Here is a 22,235-nt window from a genome sequence, read left to right as displayed (position 1 = left end):
TTACCAACAATAAGTTATCGAATTATATATTTTTTCGACTATTATAATTTATTTATTTTAATTATATATATATATACCAACTTTAATATGTGTGATTGTATTTAAGTTTACATAGAAGCTGCTCCATTCAATAAATACAATTTACACTTTCTAAGTTGAACAAACAATATATTTCCTGCAAATGTTGTAAAATGGAAGAAAAAGAGCAAAAGAAAATTCGTCCATTTTTACTTGGAATTATACTAAACCATTTTTACTTGTTTAATTTATAAAATTAAAAAATAATTTATTATTTAATTTTTGATTTACTCTTGTTATGAACTATAGTAATTTTTTAAAAATATTGAATTTATTATATTCAAAGGATGACATAATAAAATTTTTATTCTATTTGTTGCTTCTTAAACTATATATTAAGTCAATACCGAATAAATAAAAATAGACATGAATAGTTAATTGCCTAATTTCTTTACTTTATTACATATTAGTTAGTTCTGGCTAATTGATTAGTTTTTCTATTTATTAATTATAAATTAGTTCCTTATTATTTTAGAGTAAAGTCAAAATTGAATACGCTCAACTTTATTACTAGTATTTAGGGTGGGCATATTTCGGCAAATCCAAAATTTGAATCGAAGTTTAAATTATTTGAATTATGAATTGAATTTTAGATTTAAATTTTTAATATTTTGCATATTGTGTTTGATACTTTAGATTTTTGGATATTTGAAATTTAAATTTTTTTATATCTTATATGCAATCATACTCATTTATTACCCATACTCCCAGTATTAATAAGTCCAATAACACCCTACGCATTAGGTTATATTAATACTACTAATAAGTCATTATCAGAATAGTTTTTTTTGATTTTACCATTGTTAATTCTTATGGCTCTTTAATTCGAAATCAAAAATAAAAAATCTAAATTGAAACTTTCATATACCATCCAAACTGCGGGAACGCCCAATAATAATAATAAAAAATAAATAATAATTCCACTGGGAACCTTCCAGTATCGATCATCCACATTTCTCAACCGTCTTTTTTTATTTTTTATTTGGTGTTCGATATCTGTATTAGAGTCCGACCAATTTGGATTCGCATCGCGTAAGGCCTCATTCAGAGAAAATCACTCCCTATCAATTTTTTTTTTCCATATTCAAAGCTCAAATCAAAGACATCTTAATTAGATAAAAATAACCTTATTTGCTATACCAGATCGTTTGGTGGTCTCAACCATCTTTTGTTTTTGCACGAAATAAAAATATTTCTTTTTCTCCATTCCTTAATGTTCCTCACATTTCTACTCCACCTTCCAATGTTTGATTGTGTTTTTCATTATTTCTGTTAAACAGTTTAATCATGTAAATTGAAGTGTTCCACAAAATAAAAAGTAGTGATATATACTATATTTTTGAATTTTTTTTACTGTTTCTTGTAAGGAAAAAAATAGTAGGCATCTCATCCCATTAAGATAATCCGTATTGAAAACGGCAGCCAACAGGTGTTTTCTGCACCAACTACCTATTCAAATTTAAGCGTGTGATTATGTTATTTAAAATTTAAGCTATTAAAAATGTTCTATATTTATTTATTAAAGAGAAAATGATTAAAAATGTCCTTAAACTACTTGAAATTAATAAAAATATTCACCGTTTATAGTTTGGTTCAAAAATGTCCTCACCCTCAATACTTTAATCTAGAAATACCCTTATTGTTATTTAATGGGTCAAAAATGCCTCTATTGTTATAAAATGAGTCCAAAATATCCTTTTCCGAATAAATATATTTTTTTAAAGAAAAAACAAATCTTGTTCCTTATAAAAATATTACTTTTAAGAAACTCTATTCTTGTTTTCTTTCTTTTTAAACCACTTTAAGTAATAAAAATGTAGGAAATTATTTTATTCTTCGTAATCTCATTTTATCAATTAAAAAATAATAATTTCATGTACTCTATGTTTTAACGGATAATATATGTTATATATATAAGATCATAATAAATCTGTTATTATTTTTTATTCAAATAACGATAAAAAAAATATAATAAAATAAGAAATAATTTAATTTTTTTCTAATTGAAGTAGAATAAATATTTGCTAATAAAAGAAATATTATTAGGAATATAATGTGTTCAAAAAGAAAATAAATAATATATTTATTTGAAAAAAGGCATTTTTAACCCATTAAATAACAATAAGGACATTTCTGAATCAAAGTATTGACGACAAAAATATTTTTAGACTAAACTATAAACAAAAAATATTTTTATTCATTTTAAATAGTTTAAAAATATTTAAAACCTTTTTCCTTTCATCAAATATGTCTTTAACACATGTTTGCCTTATTTTCTTTCACATGAAAATTTGTTAATACAATGAATAACGGTGAGACATAAACCTAAGATTCCTGGTATTTATCCTACTTAATTAATTGTGTGATTATCACGTCTAAAACTTTAAATTGTCAAACAAAATATCCTTGATTATATTTTGTCAAGAGAGGAAGAGACATCTCAGTTACATTTGTCTTTTCAGTTTCCAAAACAAATGAAATAAAGATGGGCCCGAATTTAACGTCTTTTGCTCTACCACAAGTATCATAAAGGTGCCACCCTCAAGAAATCCCTTCCTTACCTGACTTTAAATTTTTAAATATTTTTTACAAGTTATTTTTGGATAAAGTTTTAGCATGCATTTTGATCATAAAATTTTTAAAAATATTTGATTAATTTAAAAATATTATTTTATATCCATAAATTTTAAAAATTATTAAAAATACTCATAAGTTTGTATTATTATTTTGTAATAGACATGTTTCGCTAAAAATAATAATCTTAAACATAATTGATAGCAATTAACAACAACAAAATAACAATAGGTGCAAGAACAATACATTAATCGCATTAAAAATAAATGGTGTTGGTTGACCACGTTAATAGAGTAAATTGGTAGATAAATATTAATTGGAATTAATAAATGATGAATGTTTTTTATAAAATATAAAAATTTAGAATAATTTTTAAATTTTTAAAATTTCTCAAGTTCCCAAATTTTAGAAAAAACTAGAATTTGGGAACTTAGGATATTTGCCAAGTAATGACAAAGCCAAATATCAGTTTTCAAGTTTTTTTCAAAAATTATTTGGGGTCAAACGATACCTTAATAAACATTATCACCATAAATCATAATCAATTCATTTTGAATCTTAACGTTGTGAGTAGTTAGAAATTTAAAAAGTAAAAATAGACTCTCTTTTTTCCAACTTTTTTACAATCAATCTGGACAACCTATATTTTTATCATTTTCATTTCTCATCAACACACGAGTATATATACCTTATACCTGCACTCTCTTCTTTTGTTATACATTCATTCACAAGCTTTCTTTATTCAGTCACAAAAAAACTCTTGATTCTCCCTAACCATACTACTCTCTTCTCAACAATTCCCTTCTTTTTTCTTTGACTCCTTTAACACAAAACATATAAGAATTTTTCCAGTTTGTTCTCCCTTCTTCATTCTATAAGAGTGTTCGAGTCACGAGTACTGAGTGAAAATACTATTGATTCTCCTTGTGAAAAGAAAAAAGTAGTAGTTATAAGTTTCTTCTTTTTCCTTCTCATTTGTGTCCTCTGTTTTATTTCCCTGTTTTCCCCTGTCATGGCACCCCCAAATGATCCAGTTAACTCAAGTCTCAATGTCTTGAAAAATCATGAAGAGAACTTTTTCGAACTTTCTAATGGAAAACTACTCGTTAAGAACATTCCATTGCTCTTTGAAGTTCCGAGCAATGTCAGTTTCTCAAGCTTTTCTTCAATTTGCCAAACATCTAGTGCTTCACTTCCCCTGTTCCATCGTGCACATTCAACGTCTTTCAAAGGCGGATTCTTGGGATTCACCAAAGAGGAGCCATCCAATTGTTTGATGAACTCACTGGGGAAATTCACTGACAGAGATTTCCTCAGCATTTTCAGGTTCAAGACTTGGTGGTCTACTCAGTGGGTGGGAAATTCTGGTTCAGATTTGCAAATGGAAACCCAATGGATTCTCTTGGATGTCCCTGAGATAAACTCCTATGTGATTATTATACCAATAATTGAAGGCAAATTCAGGTCTGCAATTCACCCTGGCATAGATGGTCATGTCCTTATTTGTGCTGAGAGTGGTTCTAACCAAGTGAAAGCATCATCCTTTGGTGCTATCGCGTATGTTCACGTGTCTGATAATCCTTACACCTTGATGAAAGAAGCTTATACTTCTCTTAGAGTTTATCTAAATACCTTTAAGCTCTTGGAAGAGAAATCAGTTACACCCCTTGTAAATAAATTTGGATGGTGTACTTGGGATGCTTTTTATTTAACTGTTGAACCTGCAGGGGTTTGGCAAGGAGTGAAAGAATTTTCCCAAGGTGGGGTATCGCCGCGGTTCCTTATTATTGATGATGGTTGGCAAAGTATCAATTTTGATGATCAAGAACCTCATGAGGATGCAAAAAATTTGGTTCTTGGTGGAACCCAAATGACTGCCAGGCTTCATAGGCTTGATGAAGGTGAGAAATTCAGGAAGTACAAGCCTGGATCCTTGTTAGGACCCAATCCTCCACTTTTTGACCCCAAAAAACCAAAGATGCTAATCTCTAAGGCAATTGAGATTGAGCATGCAGAAAAGGCTCGTGACAAGGCGATTCAATCTGGAGTTACTGACCTGTCATTGTTTGATATAAGGATTGAGAAACTGAAGAAAGAGTTGAATGAGATGTCTGGTGGTGACCAACGAAACTATCTTCAGCCCATGTGTAAGGATGGTGAAGCATTGGAATGTAACAGCCAAGGCTGTGGAAGCAACTCTTGCAACTCTAAGGAATCGGGGATGAAAGCGTTCACCATGGATTTGAGAACACATTTCAAAGGCCTGGATGATATTTATGTATGGCATGCCCTGTGTGGTGCTTGGGGTGGTGTAAGGCCTGGTACTACCCACCTAAATTCCAAGATTATCCCATGTAAACTTTCTCAGGGCCTTGATGGGACAATGGATGATCTTGCAGTGATCAAAATAGTAGAAGGTGGCATTGGACTTGTTCATCCTGATCAAGCTGATGAGTTTTATGATTTAATGCATTCTTACCTTTCTGAAGTGGGAATTACAGGAGTTAAAGTCGACGTTATTCATGTATGTCCTTCCATTCTGCAGTTCCAATTTTGTTTCAGCAATTGGTTTAATGTCTTTATTTTACTTTATAAGCAAATTTTAATTTGGTATTTTTTCTTGCAGACACTGGAATATGTCAGCGAGGAATATGGTGGTCGAGTTGAGCTTGCAAAGAAATATTACGATGGGATATCAAAATCCCTAGCAAAGAACTTCAATGGTACTGGACTCATATCCAGTATGCAACAATGTAATGACTTCTTCTTCCTAGGAACGAAACAAATCTCTCTGGGAAGAGTTGGTAAGAATTTCTTACTGTCCTTTTCATAATGTAAATTTATCAGGACATGTAGTCGCTAGTAAAGTTGTTGTCATGTGGCCTGAAGGTCACGAATTAGAGCTATGGAAATAGCCTCTTCCAGAAATGTAGGGAAAGGCTGCATACAATAGACCGGCCCTTCCCTGGATCTCGGGCATAGCGGGGGCTTAGTGCATTAGGCTGTCCTTTTATGTAGATGCTAGTAACATTTTTTGTTGTTATTATAGGGGATGATTTCTGGTTCCAAGATCCAAATGGTGACCCCAATGGAGTGTACTGGCTACAGGGTGTTCATATGATTCATTGTGCCTATAACAGTATGTGGATGGGTCAGATAATACAACCAGACTGGGACATGTTCCAATCTGATCATGTCTGTGCTAAGTTCCATGCTGGTTCCAGGGCTATCTGTGGGGGACCTGTTTATGTGAGTGACTCCGTGGATGGCCATGATTTTGATCTTTTAAGGAAGCTAGTTTACCCTGATGGCACCATTCCCAAGTGTCAATATTTTGCACTCCCTACAAAAGACTGCATCTTCAAGAATCCACTCTTTGATGGAAGAACCATACTCAAGATTTGGAATTTCAACAAGGTATGCCAACACATAATTGCTTTTAAATACTTGAATGTGATTTAGCTTTGCCTATTTGTATGTGGTCATTAATGTTTTATTCATTTAAGCGCGGAACAAGACCTGAATCGGGATGATATTCATAGAAAACTTACTATTTTTTTGCAATAATTTATGATTTCCTTCTTCTTGGGCATAGTATGGAGGAGTCATTGGTGCATTCAATTGCCAAGGAGCAGGGTGGGATCCAAAGGAGAAAAGAATTAGGGGATACTCAAATTGCTACAAGCCAATGAAAGGATCAATCCATGTGAATGACATTGAATGGGATCAACTTATAGAAGCATCTGAAATGGGCAAAGCAGAGGAATATGTTGTGTATCTTAACCAATCTGAGATATTGTTCTTAACAAAGGCTACATCAGACACAATTCCAATGTCCCTTGAACCATCTACGTTCGAGATTTTTAGCTTTGTACCTATAAAACAGCTTAGCCCCATTGCTAAATTTGCTCCTATTGGACTCACCTACATGTTCAATAGTGGAGGAGCTATACAAGGACTTCAATATGAGGAGGCTAATGGTGATGGTGCTAATTATGCAAGCGCAAAAGTTGAAGTTAAAGGTGCTGGAAATTTCTTAGCATACACAAGTGTGTTGCCTAACAAGTGTTACTTGAATGGTGCTGAAGTTGAGTTTGAGTGGTCTTCTCAAGATGGCAAATTGATCCTCAATCTTCCTTGGATTGAAGAGGACAATGGCATTTCTAATGTAACTTTTCTTTTTTAGTGCATTAATCTTTCGCCATGTGTTGCTTAATTAAGGATGTTTGACAATATAAAAGTGCTTGATAATTGTAAATTTGTAACACTGTCCTTTTTAGTGGTATAAAAAATATGGTTGCATCAAAGTAGAACATTCGGTCCAAAAGCTAGTTCATCAGAGTAAGATTGCCTAAATTCATATTAATTAATGTCGCAAATCAATTAGAGAGTTAAAAACACCATAGAAGGATCTCTTATGTTCCCGATTGCTACATATATATTCAACAACGTTAGTAGGTAGATCAACTACTACAAATTTATGTAATTATTCTTAGAGATTGTTTTTTCTCTTTTACCTTCCATCACTTGCTTTTGATATATGATATAAAAGTTGGTTTGGTTGTCAACTGACCAATGGCTAATATACTTTTAAGCCTGTTTGGTAAAGCGTTTCTTAGGCTAGAAACACTTTTCTTAGATTTAAGGTGTTTGGCCAATAAAAATATACTTTTGAAGAGCAACAAAAGCAAGTGTGTGTGAAGAAGATGTAAATTTACGCTTCTTAAAAAAAAAACTCTTTTTTTAAGAAAAAAATATTTCTATCATAAATGTACATTTAACAAGTATATCCCTTGTTAATTCATTAATTTTTTATTATAAAACAAACAGTTCATCAAGTTTTAACATATTAACCCAAATACTAGTAAAAAAAATATATCACATGTGAAGAGAAATATCACCACCGTCCACCGCGATGAAGAAACTAACCTCTTTGAAGATGAAACAAAGCCCAGTAAAAAGAAAAGAAACCATGGCAAAGGGGCAAAAACGAAAGGAGAAGATGGTGGAATCCTCTTCAGATGAATGTTTAGACTTAGATTTTGATTTTATTAGTGAAAAACAAACCACAAAGCAAAAGTCAATTTTCAAGGGTGAGCCCTCAAAATCCTCCAAAAAAAGACTTAGTTCAAATCTCAAAGGAGATTCAAAAATCCCTAAGCCAAAAAAAGTCAAGATTGTTGTAAAGGTATTATTTAAAAAATTATTCTTTTTACAAATTTGGTTAATTTTTGTATAATACCATGTTATCGAAGTTAATTTGAAAGTACTATGAATTTGATATAATCTAATTTTATAGTCAAGACTTATGTAATGCCATAAAAATAATATTTTATTTGAATATACATGTGTTAAATGTGTATAGAACAAGTTTGATTTTGAAATGAATTTTGTAGTGCTAAAATCTGGTATGCACTATGTTATGTGTATATATAAAATGGCATTAAAATAGTATGAAACTGATATGCATATGCAAATAGTATTTTTTGAATTTAATTTGAAAGTAATATGAATTTAATATAATCTAATTTTTAGTCGAAACTTAAGTTATGCCATAAAAGCAATTTTTTATTTGAATATACATGTGTTAAATGCATATGAAATAGGTTTGGTTTTGGTATGAATTTTGTAGTGCTAAAATCTAATATGCACCGAGTTATGTGTATATATAAAATGACATTAAAATGGTATGAAACTGATTTGCATCTGCATTATTTATTTGTATTGAATTATTGTGAATGATTGTGAAGTCAGTGAAAGTCAAGATAAACAATGACGCAATCAGTGAAAGAGAGGTAATAAGGACTGTTGCCAACAGATTTGGTGGACCATGATTATCAAGAGAGCAGGCCCCCGACACCATCAATTTTTCTATTCCAAGGCCAAGACAATTACTTTCCAGATGAAAGATGTCTGCAACTGTTATTTTTGTTTTTTAGTTTTACTAATCCTTTTCATCTTTTGATGGTATATTTTTTATATAAACAAACAATCAACTGTCAAACTTTTCTTTCTTGGATTAATACCTTTTTCTTAATTCGTTGTCACGCTTCGGAAGGGTACCCTAGACGTAACCGGCACCCGAAGGCCATTTCTGACCTCCGAGCGAACCACCTGGTCTAGTCACACATTCATTCCATCACATTCTCTTAGCGGAAACTCAATTAATAAAATACTATTCGCAATATGAGGGCCGAAGGCCAAACATTCATCGACTCAACAACAAAAATAATAAGACTCCTCGAATTAACCGTTCAACCTCCCCACACTCCAGTCTATGAAGCCTCTATCCAAGTCTAAAAGGTGTCAATGACAAGTCCATGGCTATCAACAATCAAAATAAAAGAAAGGACAACAAAACTGTACAAGAAGGCTCAATATCCTCCGGGAACTAGGAAGACTCACCAACTGGCTGGAAGTGTATGTGGATCTTCAACGGAGCACCAGTTGATGATCTCTAGTACCTGTCTCTGCATCATGAAACGATGCAGGCCAAATGGCGTCAGTACATGGAATGTATGAGTATGTAAAATGGCCGAAGACAACGAACATCAAGGAAGAATTTATCAACTCAGGAGCTCAACTTAAGAGGAATAACAACTCAATCAAATGTCCTAAGTCTAAACAAGAATATGATTTAGACGGGACCAATCACATACAATTCAACTCAATCTGACTCAGAGTACTATCAAGACCTATTTGGGAGTTTCTCTTATCCGACAACCATCACTTATGAGCCAGTGAAGGTACAACAAAATGACGTTATTGCCGCGCCCGTTCACACTTTGCCAGGGTATGAACGAATCAAACACTCATGGATCCAATCCAACCAAGTCCTATAATGTCAGGACAAATCTCTTGGGGAAACATCCGACTTTAACGGTTCAATCCCCCCTACGTTTGGCAACATATGTATTGGGTTCGAGAACTCTTGTCCAATTCGGTGCTCGATACTCCTCCTAAGACTCAATGCTCATAAAACTCTATCCAATCAACTCAATCAAATCATATCGACAAGCTCATTACAACCTTTTTAACTCATCAACTCTATCACAATCAATCTCTTCTAATCATACTATCCGATCAATCTCAATCACATCTCCAAAAGAAATTTAAATGCACATATATAGCATCATCTAGATATAATCACTCATTTCTTTCATCCATTTGAGAAAATCTTTGAGGCTTATCACAATTTCAAGACTTTAAATTGACATTTCATATTGAGCAACATTTTAAAGAAAATAACATTCTTTATCAAAATCTACATAGTCAAGAAGATCAATAGAACATATTTAACAACTCATTTTCATGAACCTCTAACCTCAAAGCAAGAGTAGGGCACATGGGTGGACTCAACCCATGTTTTATATAGCCTTACATACCTTAGTGAAGACTTGAAGAAAACCTTGTGGTTGGGTCTTCAATGGAGGACTCAAATCTTGAAGCTCTTGGACTCTTTTTTTGTTGGAAATGGAGAAGAAGTGTTATAACCCGTATTTTTCACATTAGGACAATTTGGAGATAATGGTAATAAGTCAAGGGCAAGGCTATGTTTGACCTTGTTGGATACATAATTCTTATGACTAAATTGAGATGTGGAAATATTGGAAAAGTTTAGGGGTAAAATTGAAATTTCACATGTGGAAATACTATAAAAGGTTGAGGACAAAATTGGAATTTCACATGTGAAAATACTATAAAAGGTTAAGGGCATAATTGGAATTTTAACTTGGAAATATTAGAAAAGGTGAGGGGCAAATTGGTAATTTCACTTAGGAGTCTTTATGTCTTCCAACTCTTAGAACTTTCAAGACAATTCAAGAAAGAAAAAAAAACAAAGGAAAAGAAAATAAGGGGAAAATCGATCAAGGAAAAAAATAGGGAGAAAATTGAAATCTTGCTCCAAAAATTATTTTCTCCTAGTATTCCTACTAATTCAAGGATTCTCTACAATATGATAAAGTTATTTTGGAAGATAGGAGCCTTGTTTGGTTGATTTGAAGCTTTGGTAAAGTGAAGAAGTTGGAAGGAAAAGATAAAAATTAATCCAATTTCTTTGTGTTGTGAAGTTTGTTGATATTGTAGTATGTAGAGATGTGTAAAATTTATGGAAATATGGAAGTTTGTATGGTGGGTTTTACATATGTATAAATCCATGTATATGAAGATTTTGAAGGCAAGATGAATTAAATTTTTGTGTAGTATTTTAGTAGTAGTTATGGAGTAGTAGTTATGATAAAAATTTTATATTGAAATTGGAAGTTGAATGAATTTATTGAAGTTGGAAATATGGGTTAGGTGATGAAATGAAAAAAAAATAAGTTTGTATAATTTGTTAGTTGTTGTTATGATTTTTGGGATATAAATGAAGTTTATATGGTGTAAGTTGGTATTAAAATGGGTTGTAGGAATTATGTAATTTTAGTATGATATTATAAGAATATGGAGGTAAGTTATTAAAAGTATGGATTGTTGTTGTTGATTATGAAGTTGAAAGAAGAAAATGAATTGTAATAGTTTTGTTGCATTTATGGATTTTTTTTGGATGAAATATGGAATTGATGAATATTGGATAGTTTACTTGGAATATTTTTCACTTATGTTGGAATGAGTTGAAATTAATTATGGATATGAGATATTCATATTTATTTGGAAATGCAAAGTTTGGTTGAAAGTTGTTGCACTAATTGGAAAATTACACCAATTTATGTTATGGTGTGTTAAATTGATTATCGATGGAATTTGTGTTGTTGTTGGCTTGGTTGTTAATATTGTGGCCGAGTTGTAATCTCGGGGTGTCATATATATAGGGGAGATGTTGTCGAAATTTTTGTAGACAAGTATTGGAAAAATTGAATTCTTAAAGTCTTATGAATAGTAATTGGTAAATGTGACCAATTGTAGATTTTGGAGGAAACGAAAATTGAACTTGGACAACCGTAAAAGGCCAAAAAGGTATGTAAAGCTTTATATTTTCTTCTCTTGGCATGTCCTAGATGTAATAGGAATGAATACGAACCTCGGGGATCACTCTACTCTTCAAAATCGACGCTCGAAAATTTCTCTTTTCTATTCAATAGAATTGAATTAGGTAATTATGAATAGTTTTGGAAAAATTGTCTAAACTTCTAGATTTTGCATAAATGAATTCCGAATACCTTGAAACTCTTCTAAATAATGTTATGAAGTTTAACGCACGTGATTTGTATACGCCACTTCATTTGATCAAGGTGGGCCCCACTATTCCGAATTTTTCTTCGTTATTCCGTTTGAATTACGGTAGGTAGAATTTGAAAGAAACTTTTTGCTATACTTCCTAATATTATATGAATAATTATTCCGTTAATTTCCATAATATATTTGGAAGTACGGAGATGATTCGGAAAATACTATTTTTTACGTAGACTATTGTGATATTGGAAGTATTTGTACTATTATTATTATTCAAGTTTCCTTTTATGATTTGTTATCAAAATTATGCCATCGAGTCTGTATAAATATTTTGTAATTTAAATTGCATTTAGTTTCTCACTACTCCACTCGTGGATGCCTCAATGCTTCTTTCACTGAGCCTGGGCCAGGATATGTTTTCGTGCGTATTTTTCTGCATTGTTAGCCGTGTCCCGACGTGAGGGGGCAGGTATGACATGTACATGGGGTGGTAAATTTTATGCCACGGAGTTATGCTGTGCCGTGTACATATATGTTTGTGATATGATAAGAATTGATATGGCCATCTGCTATGATATGATTTGTTACGGAGATATTCCCTACTCTGGTGTTATGCTGTGCCGTGGTGCCGATGATGGGAGGGCAACCACACTTTGTTCACCGAGTCCCTAATGGGGCCGGATATGACATATGTCTGTGCATATATGGTTTGAGATTTTGATAAGCATTTTGAAATTCTAAACATTGATTTCATGTTTTGCATATACTATTCAGATTATGATTTTATATAGTACAGTGCATGCTTCACATATTCAGTACATTTTCCGTACTAACCCCCTTTCTTCGGGGGCTGCGTTACATGCCCGCAGGTACCGAAGTTTGACTTGCTGATCCGCCGGTTTAGGACATCTGCTGTGTTATTGAAAGTGCTCCTTTGTTCGGAGCTTGTATTTTGGTACTGACTCTATCTCTGTATATTTGGATATGTTGGTCAGGGGTACGACGGGGCCCTGTCCCGTCTTATGACTATGCTATCATCTGTAGAGGTCTGTAGACAGAGTTATGTTGTGGGTTTTGTATATATGGTTTGGATTTTTGTGTGTTTTGTGACAACCTTTCAACTCTCGTGCGTATATCTACTTTTATGATATATTTAGCAATTTCTACTAATCACTACATTTGTTTATTCGAAAAAAAAATAGACTAATTTGGGATAAGGGTACGTTTGGGTGCCCAACTCGAGCACCAGTCGCGGCCTACGGGGTTGGGTCGTGATAAGAAGAAGAAGAGAGAGAAAGAAGCTCCTAGGGCTTTTTAGAGAGAGAGTGAGGCTGCAAAATGTGTTCCCAAAAGACCAAGGGTAACATATATATAATTTGGGTAAGTTCCCAAATTGCTCCTTCTCCAAAGTTCTGAAAATAGGCTAAAAACGCACCTGGCGCGATAGTGGCGCGTCGCGCCATTGCAACGCCAGGCTGAATACGCCTAAAACCTGCACACCTCGTAGTGGCGCGCTGCGCCAGAGACCATACTACTGAGGCATGTTTCTGGCGCGATAGTGGTGCGTCGCGCCCTTACAGCGCCAAGGCCATATTTTATGGGTTTTGGAAATTTGGCCTGAAAAATCCTGCACAACTTTTAGTGGCGCGTCGCGCCACAGACCAAACTACTGAGGCATGTTTCTGGCGCGATAGTGGCGCGTCGCGCCCTTATAGCGCATGGGCCATTTCCCCAGCAGTTGCAACTCAGGCTAAAAATGAAATTCCTGTCCTGCTAGTTCATCTTAGGATCGTCATATCTTTTGACTCCGAACTCCAAAATTTACGTTCTTGGTGGCGTTGGAAAGAAGACTCGACGACCTTTAATTTGATAGGTCGTGGGCCACCCAGATTGACGTCGTTCAAAAGATAGGGTCGTTAAAAGTCGACCCTTATACGAACTCATCCTAAACTTAGCCACGACGGATCTTTTAGACTTAGCTCGGTCCTAGGGGTCCTTGGTGACCCCACATCACCTCTAACACTGCTCAGTCCCTCAGAGACTCATCTTAAATCACGAATATACTTCAAGATACTCGAGTTCGACCCCTTCCGAATACAAGAAGGGTCCAAATCTTTGGAAATTTTTTTGAGGGGTGTTACATTATCTCCCCCTTGGGATCATTCGTCCTCGAATGACGAGAAATCAAGAATAGACTCGGGGTGCAAATTACAATCAAAACTCAGTCATTCAATCAGTCAAATTCTCAATCAATTATCAATCAAGACTCAAGATGCACAAATGAATTCAAATCAAGGAAATGGACATTACCTTCAACATTCTCATCGGTAGGCACGAATAGATGGGGATATTTAGATTTCATGGCTTCCTCCGCTTCCCATGTGGCTTCCTCAACAAATTGGTTTCTCCACAAGACTTTGACTGAGGCGACTTCTTTGTTCCTCAGTTTGCGAATTTGGTGATCAAGAATTTGGACCGGAACCTCTTTATAAGATAAGCTATCCTTAATTCCAATGCTATCAATGGGGACTACAAATGAGGGATCGCCCAAGCACTTTTTCAACATCGAAACGTGGAATACCGGATGAATAGAGGCTAGCTCTGAAGGCAACTCCAACTCATAAGCAACACTCCCAATCCGCCTCAAGATCTGGTAAGGACCAATATATCGAGGACTAAGCTTCCTCTTCTTTCTAAACCTCATGACACCCTTCATGGGTGACACTTTCAAATACACTCAATCATCCACCTCAAACTCTAAGTCTCTCCTCCTCATGTCGGTGTAAGATTTTTGGCGGCTTTGGGCTGTCTTTAGCCTCTCTCGAATAAGTCGTACCTTCTCCATGGCTTGATGAACAAAATTGGGCCCAATCAACTCGGCTTCACCAACTTCAAACCACCTAATGGGCGATCTACACCTTCTCCCATACAAGGCTTCATAAGGAGCCATTTGAATGCTGGCATGATAGCTATTGTTATATGCAAACTCTATGAGAGGCAAGTGATCATCCCAATTTCCCTTGAAGTCAAGCACACATGCCCTCAACATATCTTCCAACGTCTGAATGGTGCGCTCTGCTTGGCCATCTGTCTAGGGATGGAAGGCTGTACTCAAGTTTACCCTCGAACCTAATCCCTTCTGAAAGGATTTCCAAAATTAGGAAGTGAATTGAGCTCCTCTGTCTGAGATGATAGACAAAGGGACCCATGCAATCTGACGATCTCTTGTATATACAACTTTGCATAATCTTCTGCGGTGTCAGTAGTCTTAACCGCCAAGAAGTGAGCTGATTTCGTCATTCTATCCACAATCACCCAAATGGAATCATGTTGCTTTCGGGACTTCGGCAAGCCTGTAATAAAGTCCATGTTGATCATCTCCCACTTCCATTCTGGAATTCCTATGTTTTGGGCTAAACCACATGGCCTTTGATGCTCAACCTTCACCTGTTGGCAATTCGGGCACTTGGAAACAAATTCCGCAATATCCCTCTTCATCCCACTCCACCAATAGATTTCCCTCAAGTCATGGTACATTTTTGTGGAGCCTGGATGAATAGAGTATCTGGAACTATGCGTTTTGTCCATAATCCTCTCTCGAACATCATCAACATCAGGTACACACAATCGACTTCGGTACCTCAACACACCATCTCCCCCTTTGGTGAAAACCATCACCCCTTATTTGTGAACAACTTCCTTCAGCTGGAGGAGGATAGGATCCTGATCTTATTTCTCCTTTACCTCTGCTACAAGTGAGGATGTGGCCCCATCTCGAACGTTTACTCCACCTTCATTGTTCTCTTCGAGTTGAACTCCTAATCGGGCTAATCAATGTACCTCCTTTGCCAATTCCCTCTTTCCCTTTTCCACATTGGCAGTGCTACCCATGGACAACCTGCTAAGAGCATCAGCAACAACATTAGCTTTATCTGGATGGTAGAGGATGCTCATGTCGTAGTCCTTGAGTAGCTCAAGCCATCTTCTTTGCCTCAGGTTGAGTTTCTTCTGGCTGAAGACATATTGCAGGCTCTTGTGATCGGTGAATACATCAACATGTACTCCATACAAGTAGTGGTGCCAAATTTTAAGCACGAACACCACAGCTGCCAGCTCAAGGTCATGAGTTGGGTAATTCTTCTCATGAACCTTAAGCTGTCTCGAAGCATAGGCTATCACCTTTCCCCTCTGCATCAGTACACAGCCTAACCCGATTTTAGATGCATCACAATAGACCACAAATCCCTCTATCCCATCGGGCAGAGTCAAGACAGGAGCAGCGGTTAGCTTGGCCTTCAGTTTCTGGAAACTCTCCTCACAAGCATCGGACCATTGGAACTTAGCCTTCTTTTGGGTCAGCTTAGTCAATAGTGATGATATGGATGAGAATCCCTCTACAAACCTTTGATAATACCCGGCCAAACCCAGGAAGCTCCTTATCTCTGTTGGGGATATGGGTCTGGGCCAATTCTTTACTGCCTCAATCTTCTGAGCATCAACCTGAATACCATCTCCAGATATAATGTGGTCTAAGAAGGCCACTGATGCAAGCCAAAATTCACATTTAGAGAACTTTGCATACAACACCTGGTCCCTCAAAGTTTGTAAAACGACTCTAAGATGATAGGCGTGCTCCTTTTCATTCTTGGAGTAGACCAAAATATCATCTATGAATACAATCACAAACATATCAAGATATGGTTTAAACACTCGGTTCATGAGATCCATGAAAGCTGCGGGGGCATTAGTCAACCCGAAGGACATGACTAAAAATTAAAAGTGGCCATAACGAGTCCGAAAAGCAGTCTTCGGAATATCACATTCCCTCACCTTCAACTGATGGTAGCCGGATCTCAAGTCTATCTTTGAGAAACACGTGGCACCCTGAAGCTGATCAAATAAATCATCTATTCTAGAGAGAGGGTATTTGTTCTTTACGGTGACCTTATTCAACTGCCTGTAGTCAATACACATTCTAAGGGACCCATCTTTCTTTCGAACAAATAGGACCGGAGCTCCCCATTGTGAGACACTCGGCCTAATAAATCCCTTATCTAATAAGTCTTTCAACTGCTCCTTCAACTCTCTCAACTCAGTTGGGGCCATTCTATATGGAGGAATTAAGATAGGCTGGGTATCAGGAAGAATATCAATCCCAAAGTCAATCTCCATATCAGGAGGGACTCTAGGCAGATCTTCAAGAAAGACATCCGGAAACTCGTTGACAATCAGAACCAACTCAAGGGATGGAGACTCAATGCTGTCATCTTTCACTCGGATAATGTGATAAACACACCCTTTTGAGATTAGATTCCTGGCCCGAAGGTATGAAATAAACTTACGCTTAGGCGTAATAGGACTACCCTTCCACTCTATGACAGCCTCATTCGGGAATTTGAACGTGACAATCTGAGTTCTACAATCAATAGAGGCATAACAGACATAGAGCCAGTCCATGCCAATGATTACGTCAAAATTAACCATGTCCAACTCAACTAGGTCGGCCAAGGTATCCCTGTGATAAATGGACACAGTACAATCTCTATAGACTCTCTCAGCTAAGACAGAATTACTGACAGGAGTGGCCACACTAAAAGGCTCAAGAAGACGTTCAGGAATTTTATTGAATTTACTAGCCACATAAGGAGTCACAAAAGATAGGATGGCACCCGGATCCATCAATACATAACAATCAAAAGAAGAGACTTGAATCATACCCGTCACGACGTTTGGAGAGTTCTCTTGATCTTGGTGACTGCCCATGACATATAGGCGGTTTGTACCTCCACTCGTACCTGAAGTAGCGCCCCTCTGATTACCCCTAGATGGCGGTGCGGTAGTGGAGAATGGGGCTCTTTTCCCCCATGTTGGACACTCCTTCTAAAAATGGTCTATTTGGCTGCATTTATAACAACCAACCCTTCCCGCTCTGCATTCTCCCAAGTGGAGCCTACCACACTTGCTGCATGGTGGCTTCTCCCTCGTACCTTGACTTACACTGGCCTGGAATTGAGAACCCTGGAGTCTGAAATTCTGGTGACTCTGTCCCTGTCGATCATACCTATTCTGCGGCATAGGTGCACTGGCGGTAGATGAGGCATAATTGGGAGGCCTCTTCTGGCAGAAGGACCTGTTGCCCTTGTTTTGCCTCTATTCATTCTCATGGTCCGCTGATTTTGCCTTCTTGCTCAGGTGCTCTTCTCTGTCCTTTCTCTTCTCCTCTTCCACCTGTTGGGCGTACACCATTAACGTTGAAATATCCATATCGAAGATTAACAACGGCCACTTTGCATTCCTTCTTCACATGTCTCCCCAAACCGGAGACAAACTTTCTCATCTTTGACCTCATATCTGGTGTCATTTCGAGAGCATACCTGGACAGCTGGATGAAGTTCAGGTCGTACTCCTTAACAGTCATACCCTCCTGTTTCAGATTCACAAATTCCTCCACTTTCGCTTCCCTCAATTCTCGGGGAAAGAAGTGGTCAAGAAAGGCTCCCTCAAATTCATCCCACCTAGCAGGTTCTGCCTCCTCGCCCCTACCTTGTTCCCATTGGTTATACCAAATGTTTGCCACATCTTTGAGTTGATAGGACACCAAGTCAACCCCCTCAATTTCCATAGCATGCATAGCCTTTAGAATTTTCCACATCTCATCAATAAAATTTTGGGGATCTTCATCAACCTTAGAACCCGTGAATGCCGGCGGATTCATTCTCAGAAATTCTCTAATTCTAGTGGCAGCAGATGGCTCTTGTGAGCTAGAGCTAAGAGTCGGCAAACTCTGATTACCACTTCGGACAACCATTAGTTGCGTGAGAATTGCAATTGCCCCTCGAAATTCTGCCTCTGATGTGGGTGCAGGTAGAGTAGATGGCACTTGGGGTGCCTCCGAGTATCTCGCAGGTCGGCCTCTAGCCCTTACCGAGCGTTCCTTAGACTAGGGCATCTCGGCGTTATCAATATTCCTCTGGCTAGCAGCATGTTTTGGAGGCATTATCTGTAATGTATAAACGCACGAATGAGAAGGGGAGTTTCATAGAGTTTAACTCCATCGCACGAATTCAGAGTATGAAGGAAGTGAAATAATTCCTAATGTCTCATAGCCTCCTAATTATAAGTGTGTTGTACAACACAGCCATAAGCAAGACTCTACTAGACACGGCTTCATAGACTCCCTAGGACATTTAAACTCTGTGCTCTGATACCATGTTTGTCACGCTCTGGGAGGGTACCCTAGACGTAACCGGCACCCGAAGGCCATTTCTGACCTCCGAGCGAACCACCTGGTCTAGTCACACATTCATTCCATCACATTCTCTTAGTGGAAACTCAATTAATGAAATACTATTCGCAATATGAGGGCCGAAGGCCAAGCATTCATCGACTCAACAACAAAAATAATAAGACTCCTCGAATTAATCGTTCAACCTCCCCATACTCCAGTCTATGAAGCCTCTATCCAAGTCTAAAAGGTGCCAATGACAAGTCCATGGCTATCAACAATCAAAATAAAAGAAAGGACAACAAAACTGTACAAGAAGGCTCAATATCCTTCGGGAACTAGGAAGACTCACCAACTGGCTGGAAGTGTATGTGGATCTTCAACAGAGCGCCGGTTGATGATCTCTAGTACTTGTCTCTGCATCATGAAATGATGCAGGCCAAATAGCGTCAGTACATGGAATGTACGAGTATGTAAAATGGCCGAATACAACGAACATCAAGGAAGAATTTATCAACTCGGGAGCTCAACTCAAGAGGAATAACAACTCAATCAAATGTCCTAAGTCTAAACAAGAATATGATTTAGACGGGACCAATCACATACAATTCAACTCAATCTGACTCAGAGTACTATCAAGACCTATTTAGGAGTTTCTCTTATCCGACAACCATCACTTATGAGCTAGTGAAGGTACAACAAAACGACGTTGTTGCCACGCCCGTTCATACTTTGCCAGGGTATGAACGAATCAAACACTCATGGATCCAATCTAACCAAGTCCTATAATGTCAGGACAAATCTCTCGAGGAAACATTCGACTTTAATGGTTCAATCCCCTCTACGTTTGGCAACATAGGTATTGGGTTCGAGTATGGACTATACTCTTGCCCAATTCGGTGCTCGATACTCCTCCCAAGACTCAATGCTCATAAAACTCCATCCAATCAACTCAATCAAATTATATCGACAAGTCTCATTACAACCTTGTCAACTCATCAACTCTATCACAATCAATCTCTTCCAATCATACTATTCGATCAATCTCAATCACATCTCCAAAAGAAATTTAAATGCACATATATAGCATCATCTAGATATAATCAATCATTTCTTTCATCCATTTGAGAAAATCTTTGAGGCTTATCACAATTTCAAGACTTTAAATTGACATTTCATATTGAGCAACATTTTAAAGAAAATAACATCTTTTATCAAAATCTACATAGTCAAGAAGATCAATAGAACATATTTAACAATTCATTTTCATGAACCTCTAACCTCAAAGCAAGAGTAGGGCACATGGGTGGACTCAACCCATGTTTTATATAGCCTTACATACCTTAGTGAAGACTTGAAGAAACCCTTGTGGTTAGGTCTTCAATGGAGGACTCAAATCTTGAAGCTCTTGGACTCTTTTTTTTGTTGGAAATGGGAAGAAGAAGAGAGAGAGAGAAGCTCCTAGGGCTTTTTAGAGAGAGAGTGAGGCTGCAAAATGTGTTCTCAAAAGACCAAGGGTAACATATATATAATTTGGGTAAGTTCCCAAATTGCCCCTCTTCCAAAGTTCTGAAAATAGGCTAAAAACACACCTGGCGCGATAGTGGCGCGTCGCGCCATTGCAGCGTCAGGCTGAATACGCCTAAAACCTGCACACCTCGTAGTGGCGCACCGCGCCAGAGACCAAACTACTGAGGCATGTTTCTGGCGCGATAGTGGCGCGTCGCGCCCTTACAGCGCCAAGGCCATATTTTCTGGGTTTTGGAAATTTGGCCTGAAAATCCTGCACAACTTTTAGTGGCGCATCGCGCCACGGATCAAACTACTGAGGCATGTTTCTGGCGCGATAGTGGCGCGTCGCGCCCTTACAGCGCCAAGGCCATTTCCCCAGCAGTTACAACCCAGGCCCAAAATGAAATTCCTGCCGTGCTAGTTCATCTTAGGATCGTCATATCTTTTGACTCCGGACTCCAAAATTTACGTTCTTAGTGGCGTTGGAAAGAAGACTCGACGACCTTTAATTTGATAGGTCGTGGGCCACCCAGATTGACGTCGTTCAAAAGATAGGGTCGTTAAAAGTCGACCCTTATACGAACTCATCCTAAACTTAGCCACGACGGATCTTTTGGACTTAGCTCGGTCCTAGGGGTCCTTGGTGACCCCACATCACCTCTAACACTGCTCAGTCCCTCAGAGACTCATCTTAACTCACAAATATACTTCAAGATACTCGGGTTTGACCCCTCCCGAACACAAGAAGGGTCCGAATCTTTGAATTTTTTTAGGGGTGTTACATTCGTATTATGATTTTTGATGTTAATCAATCAACTGTTACGTATGTTTTTAGTTATATGTCAATGATTACTTGAATATATAAATTTTTCTTCAGGATATTTAATTATCCATCAAAATATTACGTGTGACACCCAAATTTTATAAAATCAATTCAAAGTTTTACTAAAATTCAGTTTTCGTTCAGGTTTCCTAAAATATAACAGATCAGCTATATTATATGATATAATAATCAAAGTTTTATTAGATTTCAGTTTTTCTATAATTTCATACAATATTTCAGTACAATTTTTATATAGGATACCTTATTTTATTGGAATTCATTTTTCATTCATATTTCATACAATATTATAGATCAGTTATATTATAAGATACAATATTCAATTTTTTTTATTAGAATTCAATTTTCATACAATATTTCAGTACAGTTCTTTTGTAGGATACCATATTCATTCATTGTTTCATTTAAGTGTCTTATTTTGTTAACCCTAAGAATTTGTCAACTCGTATGCTAATGTGATACCTACAATAGATATTTTATTAGAATTTATTTTTTATTTAGATTTCGTAAAATATTATAGCTGAATTATATTATAGGATGCAATATTCAAAGTTTTATTAGAGTTCAGTTTTCATACAAATTTCATACAATGTAGTTGCTTGTTATGTTATCACAAAGAATTTTTTAACTCGTATGCCAATGTGATACCAACAATAGATTTTTTGATATTTACATATTATTATACTTAAATTTCAAACTATTTAAGTCCAACAATCAATAAATAATACGATACAAATGAGACAAATCAGGTTTCATACACAGAATAAAGTTAACATGACATATTGTTATAAATTCATCACCAATCGAGCACCAAAAACATACAAACAACTT

General features: G+C 36.6%; 1 protein-coding gene and 1 long non-coding RNA gene across 2 annotated transcripts; both read left to right on the top strand.

Moving 5' to 3' along the window:
* The first annotated feature begins 3,389 nt into the window (after positions 1-3,389).
* LOC129887098 (stachyose synthase) lies at positions 3,390-6,903 on the top strand. The gene is made up of 4 exons (XM_055962057.1): positions 3,390-5,176; positions 5,279-5,456; positions 5,702-6,069; positions 6,248-6,903. Exons 1-4 carry the CDS (start codon positions 3,665-3,667, stop codon positions 6,836-6,838), a joined length of 2,649 nt encoding a protein of 882 aa, XP_055818032.1. The 5' UTR covers positions 3,390-3,664; the 3' UTR covers positions 6,839-6,903.
* Positions 6,904-11,557: 4,654 nt separating this feature from the next.
* On the top strand, positions 11,558-12,996 carry LOC129884898 (uncharacterized). Its single transcript, XR_008765998.1, has 2 exons — positions 11,558-11,610; positions 12,696-12,996. It is a non-coding gene; the product is annotated as an uncharacterized LOC129884898 (long non-coding RNA).
* The last annotated feature ends 9,239 nt before the right edge of the window (positions 12,997-22,235 follow it).

The sequence above is a fragment of the Solanum dulcamara genome, chromosome 4 (genome assembly GCF_947179165.1).
Source record: "Solanum dulcamara chromosome 4, daSolDulc1.2, whole genome shotgun sequence".
NCBI classification, from domain to species: Eukaryota; Viridiplantae; Streptophyta; class Magnoliopsida; order Solanales; family Solanaceae; genus Solanum; species Solanum dulcamara.
The sequence above is the reverse complement of the archived record's forward strand: the minus strand, read 5'-3'. Positions and strand labels throughout refer to the sequence as shown.